General features: G+C 29.5%; 1 protein-coding gene across 3 annotated transcripts in view; it reads right to left on the minus strand.

Moving 5' to 3' along the window:
• Positions 1–215: 215 nt before the first annotated feature.
• Positions 216–8,518, minus strand: part of LOC106458429 (methyl-CpG-binding protein 2-like) — a 34,124-nt gene continuing 25,821 nt past the window's right edge. For all 3 annotated transcript variants that reach the window (XM_013917941.2, XM_022384639.1, XM_013917939.2), the window contains exon 5: positions 216–5,518. In XM_013917941.2, coding sequence (XP_013773395.1) covers positions 5,041–5,518 — 478 coding nt within the window. In that variant the 3' untranslated portion in view covers positions 216–5,040. The remainder of the gene's footprint in view (positions 5,519–8,518) is intronic.

The raw sequence follows: 8,518 nt of genomic DNA on the forward strand, positions 1-8,518 counted from the left end.
TGACAGAATACTTACATTTATTCAATACCTATGTTAGAAGAATAAAACACGATTATAGAATAACAATTGTGGCACTTAGCAATACATTTATAAAGCAGGATTAATAATAATAACAACAGAACTTAATCAACACCGAGTTCATACACTATCGCTGACTACGATAATGTGACGAAATCCCTGTCCTATGAGCTCAGTTACTGTTGAAAGACAGACAGTTTTTCTTCACAAGTTTTATTTTTGCATACAACACAGCAAAGTTACAAAATTGATGACAAACTTAAAGATGATTGACAAATTCTTCATAAAAATATGGGTAATGTAGAAGATTTGCTCTATACATCAAGTACATTTATAAAACAGAAGAGTAATAAAAATAAAATACCGCTACAGCCTATTAACCCTAGTGTATGCACAATTACTAGTCGTTATTTACAGAAAGTTTCATTACTCCAATGATAAGCGTGTTCTGTAGATGTAACAATATTGAGTAAGGACTCATTTCTTAGTGTCATTTGAAGATTTAAAATGCTGGCATTCTTTGAACAAAATTGAATAATTTTTTACTATCAGAATTTTCATTGAAAAAATTTGAAACTTTTGGTTTATAGAGGAAAATGTTAAAATTTAACGACCATCTAAAACTATTGAACATTACAACAGTATTGAAACTTGCTGAAAAAAAATATTAATAATTCTCAACCCACAATTTACTTTATGTGCAGCAATCTCCATATTTACATCAAAATACTAAACAAACAGTTCTTTTTATCATATAATAAACATGCAACCTATTAAGAAATACCCTACTTTTGTAACCAACAGTTTTATAGCAACATTGGAGTATAGCTAGAATAGCACATGTGCAACTGGATGTGGTCTGGATGAAAAGTTTCATGTCATTAATTGCATACAATATTTTGTTAAATGTAATGTTTTGATATTTTACCCACAGTTGTGAAGAATTTCAACTTTAATAGAAAATTTTATATTGCATATTTCAAATATGTTTTAACATGATTTTCTTAGTAAACTTCAAACATTTCATTCTTAACAAGAATTAACTGGACAAAAAAGTTAAGTAAAAATATCCTTCTTATAGATAGACTGAAAAGCAGAAAATTCAATTTAAAACATTACATATACAAAAACTAACAAGACACATCTAATTCTTAAGCACAATGTACACTTTTCTTCTCACTTTTTTAACATAAGCTAAAGTTGTAGCATGTATTAATGTATCATACCTTACTAACATTCATGAAATGTTTATTTAGAATGTAACTTCTCCATTAGAACCAATGATACAAACATATTTCTTTTAAAGTAAATTAAATATTTCTAGACACAATAAACAAATTCCACTACTAGCATTTCCCATACGAAAATGTTTAAAGATATTTTCAGCAACTTTTTTTTTTACACTTTTATTCAATGCCATGGTTTTATTATACTTCCTGCCATAAAAGTCCAAATCCCACTTTTGTTTACAGATGTAATATAATAGTCACTGGAACACATGCATAATAATTACATGGTGTCATATGGATATTAAACACAAAACCCTTGAAGACACAGTTAAAACATTTACACAAAAGTAAACAACCCAAATACTAATAAAATGAATCACTATACGCAATATAAAACTACATAAATTTCATGTTACTTGGAAAATCTAAAAACAAATCCCTTACAGGTGACACACCAGAAGTCAAATTATTAAACAACAAACAAAATCTATTTATCACATGACATAATATATTGTAACCTTCACAACTTGATTAATATCCTAAACTGCTGACCAGATATTATCTACTTACTACCAACATCAAATAATACTAAAGCAAGCAGTTGTCAAAATGTAAAATAAGCACATTATGAAAAGTATCTATTTCAGATACAAATCACTTGTTCCACACAGAGCCTTTTCAAAAGATTTTCTTAAACATTTTGCAACAAATTTCTTCAAAGTTTTAGCTTTGAATTACAATTCTTAATCTTATGAAAATTTACTGTTCATAAAATATTTAACAGCTTCTTGTGAGGGTGATTTAAGCCAGAACTGGTTATCAGGACAGAGACAAGACCATATTTGTAAACTAGTTTACAAGGTAATTTTACAAATTTTAACTAACTGGCTTCTTTACAATAATCACAACAATGGCAACAATTAAAAGTAATTAAGGTTATAATTATCAGTGTGTTTTATATAATTTGTTACACAACAGTAAATATAATACTTTAATAAACCTCAGATGCCAGTGTCTATATATATATATATATATATATATATATATATATAAAAGAAGAAAAACCAGTAAGACATTAATATACAGTTACATGAACAGTATTACTAGTAAATAATATCCCAGTGATATTGTAACACACAATTTCTGAACAGATATCTGGTTCAGTATTTGTGCCATTAAGGTAATCTCATCTGAAATGTTCATCTGACTCTGAAAAGGAAACTGTTCAAAGCAACACCCAAGATTTAAGATATCAAATACTAAACTTAAGGTCTGTATTGCAACTAGGCTTCTAATCTACCACAACTTAGAAATTACTAATTCTAGTTTCAACAGTAAATCTGATGTACTGTATGAAACTACATATTACACCTGATACACATTCAATAGTCAATATGCAAAAACAAAACCTTAAACTAAAACACTACATAAATTCATTTTCTATTACAAATTAAAATTCTGTTAAAAATTAAACAAAACAAAACTAATATAGTTAAAAGAAAAACAAGACTTCAATGCATAAAAAAAACTACTTTGGCCCTGTGCCAGCATTCAGTGATGGTATTTTTTATTTTTGCATAAAGACTTTTAAATATTTAAAATTGAGAATTCTTACTGGTTTCTCTAAATTTTACATTTTTAGATTTTTTCCCCTCAAAATAATAATTGTTCATTTTGGTTATTCATGCAAAGCTACACTATAGCTACCTGCACTTGCTGTCCCTAATTTTTAACTGATAGATTAGAGGGAAGGCATCTAGTCAACGGAACTCTGTGCCAACTTTTGGGCTACTCTAATTGAATAGTGACATTTGACAGTACCCTTAAAATGCTCCATATGCATGCAAAATGCAGAGCATAATTCTGCTGCAACAGGATCTGAAACATGGACCTCAGATTCAAAGTCCACCACGCTAACCACAAGACAATAAAAAAAGTATTTCACAATATTTCAATTAATGATGAAAAACTTTGTCAGAGTTAGAAAGCTTAATTTTCTGACATCAAGCATGAAACTGGGTAATAAAGATTCAATGCAGCTCCTACCCTAGACCCAAGACTGATGTGAAATTAAAACATGTCCAAAATGTTGTGAAGCTTTAGATAAAGCATACTTTGTTGTTGGTAAGAAGAATCAATCAACAAGACAGAAGTTCTTAAAATGCTATTAAAATGATTTCTTTTAATTTGGAAGCTCCTTAATTTAACCTCAGGTTACTTAAATACAACAAAATATTGTTATGCAATTGTCTGTTTTCAGTACAGGCACAAAAAAAGAGAAAAGTAACATCAGCAACAGCACCATAGTTGACCTGCTTGAATGTGAGATGTTTTACCAATTCAACAATCATTGTTTTATACTGGAAACAGAGAAATGACAAATGGTCTTCTTTGAATACAAACATTCTGTATTCAAGATATTGACACTTTATATCTGTCAGAATAAGGCTCAAAGTTTATAGTTCAAGTATTATTTACCATTTTAATAAGTAGATTTAACACTGCAAAGAAATAAAAAAATAAATAAAAAGTATACACACTGCAAGCCATTGATGAACAAGAATAGAACAATCATTTCTTTACTACCTACAAAAACCAACATTAATGACAAATGAAATGGCAAAAAATATCAGCTGCATATATTTGTGAGAGCAAAAACCAAAACAGGGATTGGTTCAATAAAGACAAAAATATTCCAGTATTCTACCATTTCTTTATGCTCATATTAAAAGTTAAAGTAATGGTTAGAATTTTTTATTATTGTTATCAAAGTTGACTACTTGTATCTGTACTGTTCAGGTTTTCAGAAATTATCTATCTCAAACTACAATGGAATAAATCCAACATAAGGTAGAACAATTTTTTTTTATTATCTAGGCCAACAGATAAAAATAGGTTTCAAATCACGTTCAAATTTGCAGATATTTTCATATGTAAGCCTGATAATCTCAATCTTTATAGAGCTTTCTGAAAGACATTAACATTTACACTCAATATACATCAATAACAAAATAGGTCACTAAGGCATGATTTTTGTTAATAGTAGGTGTTTTTACTTAAAACGAAGCAAGGAACATTTCAGCTATATATTTTTTAAAGCTCTTATACCTAGTATACAAAGATCCTATGTGATTGCAATCTAAGATCTGGAATTTGGATAGGTGACAAAACAATTGCTGTAGCAGTAATGGAATGGATATAATTTATCCTCTTCACTGATAGAATTGGGTAACACTTGCACATTTTAATCTATAAAAAATGTGTGAAAAATTTTTCTCTGCATACAATTTGCTTTGTGACTTGAATCCCATATGCAGGTCAATCTATGTCTTAAGAAACGGATTATGTGCACACTTATGATTTCATGGGACTTTAATTAGACTAACGCAAATATCTCTAAGTCAGAGAATAATAGAAAACATTGTAAAAATAATAATAGAAATATCACGCACTAGCTTATGCTACATTATTCAGACCCAAGCAAAATAATGGCTGTGATGAATCTAGTTATAACTGATAAGTAACTTTAAGAACTAACAGATTTTAAAGACATAAGTGTAGATACATTAATGCATTTAAAATTGTTTTTTTATCCAAAGGAAAACTGTTATTCTTGTTTTAAAAAGAAACAATTGGTCACACTTTATCAGCTATTGTTTTTCATTTTCTGATACAATAAAGAAAAATTTTTTGGCAACAACAAAACATATCTTGGGATGTAAAGGGGAAAAAAAGCGAATATTGTATTCAGGTATGATTGTGTAACATACAACTTGAATGACAAGAAAAAGTGTTACTTTTTCTTACCTTTGGACTTATTTGTTTTAAGTTTAGACTTTTTTTCATTACTTTTTTTCAATTTGTGTCCAGTTTGGCCAACCTTTGGTGAATGTGTCGCTTTTTTAGCAGCTAGCTTTTTCTGAGGAGAGTCATTAGATTGTCCTTTTATTGATAAGTTTTGTTCAGAAACTTCTTTTTTGGACTCCTGTTGAACATAGTTTGAAAGGATTCGCTTTTTGAGAGAGGTCAGTTTCACACGAAGTTTTGGTGTCTTCTTCCGTGCACTACTTACACTAGAGCTTCTGGACTTCTTTTTCTTGGGGGAAGAGCTCCACTTCTGAGAACTACTTTTACGTTTTGTAACAGATTTGGCTAGAACTTTTGAAGTTTTTCCAGTAAGTGTAAACAGATTCTCTATATCAATATCAATATTATACTTTGATAAATATGAACGAAGTTCTATTCTGGATCTCAACTTTTTCCCATCAGGCCTAAAAATTAAAACAAGAATATCTAAAAATGGTCGTATACAGTATTTCTTATGTGTCAGTTATAATCCATATGTGTTCTAAAATCAAATATACAATTATAAAACTCATTTAACAAAAAATAAATACAAGTTTAATATAACTCATCTCTTTAAGAATACTCTTCTTTTGGCTTCAATGAGTAGAATTTTGAGTTTCAAATGTTTTGATAATTTTCCCTACATCTAAAAAGGTTAAATTATGAATAACTTTCTTCTTTGTTGTAATTTAAGTATATCTTAGTAAAGATTTCTTTCTAATTTTCCAGTTAAGTATGAGGTCTCTTTGAAATATGGATCAGAGCCATTCAGTAAGGTTTAGTTGGATACCTACTCTTGATCTAGATATCAATATTTTTCACCACAAAATAAATTTTATAGCATTCATAATTTATAACATGCTATGGAAGAAGATGGCTTGTGTATTTACCAACAGAAAAGTTATGTCTGTAACCATAAATCACAGCAAGATCATATCATCATACTATGCCAAGAATTTATAAACTTTTGAATACTCTTCAAGTACTTTTATCAGCCAAGCCAGATATATTTAATAAACAGAACAAATAAACACTTTTACGAGTACAACTAACATTATTGTTGATATATGTATATATCTATTGGAATAGAATTGTTATTTATGTCTTTGGCAATAAACCCCAAAATATTCAGAGAAAAAAAATTATGACACTTTAAATAAACTGAATTTGTTATTCCATCCCAAGTGTTGTGGTAAGGGTTAATGACACTTCATAAAAACAATGCTATAAAGTGCACTGTCCTTGGAACTACTCTCCAGTTGTTGATCATGTTAATATTTGTTGACATTACAGTTTATTTTGTAAAAAAACTTAATCTTAGACCAAACATTTTGACAAACGTTGCACAGACCCTCCAATGTATGTGGATGTTGGCTTTTAAGACCAATTTATGAAAACTACAGATAGAAAACTTCATTGGACCTGCACTGGGGTACTAGACAGGCATATAAGTGAATGAAATTGACCAATTACAGTTTCTTTGGTTATCTTTAAAATTAAATTCAGGCTTTCAGCCAGCTATCCCCTTCACCTATCTTCTGAATGGGCAATTATCTATTAAGATGAAGAAGAACGTTAAAAGATGGATTGCAAGATGGGCGAAAATATGAAATTAATTTCAGTACCTCAAAAATATGTTTGCCTATAACACAGAAGAGAAAAAAATATCTTTGTCCTTTACCTCTTAATAAAGTATTTGATTCCTTCTGTAATTCCCTCATATTATGCACAAGCATTGATGTAGGTGCTTTAGTGTTGATGGTATTAATCAGCATTCTGACCACAAGCAAGTCGAATAACAATTTCAGAGTTAAACTGAAATCTGTCTTCATTTCCAGAACAATTGAGAATGATAATTTTTCAAAAAAAAAAGGTTTAACCTGATCTGGGGGAGATCTAATGATATTTTCTGATTTTTTCTTTTCACGGTGGTGATACTTAAACAAGCTACATAAAACTTCAGACAAATTTAAAGTTTTGCCTTAAAAAATTCATATAACTTGATTCAGTATTTCTATAAATGTTTAGAGTGTGGAACTTCAAAATCTTTTTTTTGTGATAAATTTTTTTTTTATTGTTGGTTAGAAAGTTCCACTATATATTCAGTCAGTTTCAACTAGAGTGATATTTATTAACATATTTCACTTGATACTTTATTTTGCCAATCACAATATTAACCACTTCTGGCTATAAGGTGGTAAAAAATGACAAAGATTTAATGGTGACCCTGGACTTAACCTTTTAAAATGATGTCAGCATTACTTATGTCAGGCTTGATAACAATCTAATTTATTAGAGTACATTGTTTGAATATAGTAAATTTAAAAATAATATTCAATAAATAATGATTTGAGGCATCAGAATAAGGTATGGACATATCAAATTCAAAATTCCTGTTTAACAATGCCTAATCCTTTTTTTAAAAACTAAAACATAATATAATGATGTTCAACTGAAATAAAGATCTACAAATAAAAAATTCTTGATTTTTCTTATTTCACTTACTGAGCATATGGAAGAAGTTAATAAGAAATGGATGTAAAAGCTACTAATTTTTTTAATTTTCCTGGAAAGGGACATGTCTTCAGACCCCCCCCCCCCCTCCTTAAAAGGTTCATGTCTGTGGCATTCTTAGTACTTCATTTCTTTAAAAAAAAATTGAGAGGTAGCTTTCAAACCTTGGTTAATATCCTGATTAAAACAGACATTCAATTTGAGGTGTGAGTTGAATCTTCTGGGCCTTCATTAATTTAAAAACCTCATCATAATAGCCTTTTTTTTTGGTCAGGGGGTCCTCTTTCAAAACCACAGCCTTCATATTTTGGATGAAGATGTTGCTCCAGATTGTCTTGGGTTGCAGTTTCAAAGCCTGCTGCTGTGCTAAATGATTTGCTGGGCAGATTTATTTGTTTCCATGAATAACACTGACAACTGATTTCATTAAGATTTTTTGTTCTTTGGCTCTACATAATTTATTCTTTCAATAATAAGTCTATTTGTGTTGGCATTAAACACTGAATGTTCACAAATTCATCCTAAGCCAACTGTATATATGCTAAGCATGTTGTTTATGGCACAATGGCCTAACACCTGCAGATACACTACCTGTTAGCATATGCAAGTCATTCTAATAACATGTGATTAACATTCTATTTGAGAATTTTCTCCAACAAAAATTTACAAAAAATAATTCTGCTCAAATGTGATAAAAGTTTATGTATTTTTTTTCACACAGTTTTAATTTTAATGTCATTCTCGATTAGACTTGTACGCCATTTAACTCTTTTCAGCATGGGCTCAGTTCCTGGGACCAATCTCGTAGCCATTTTGTGCTTGTTATAGTTTTCATGCTATAACTTTTAAATGAGTAAGCGTATGTTAACAAAATTTGTCAGATTATCAGTAAACATTATAATGCTTTCATA

This window comes from Limulus polyphemus, unplaced genomic scaffold, assembly GCF_000517525.1.
Source record: "Limulus polyphemus unplaced genomic scaffold, Limulus_polyphemus-2.1.2 Scaffold462, whole genome shotgun sequence".
NCBI classification, from domain to species: Eukaryota; Metazoa; Arthropoda; class Merostomata; order Xiphosura; family Limulidae; genus Limulus; species Limulus polyphemus.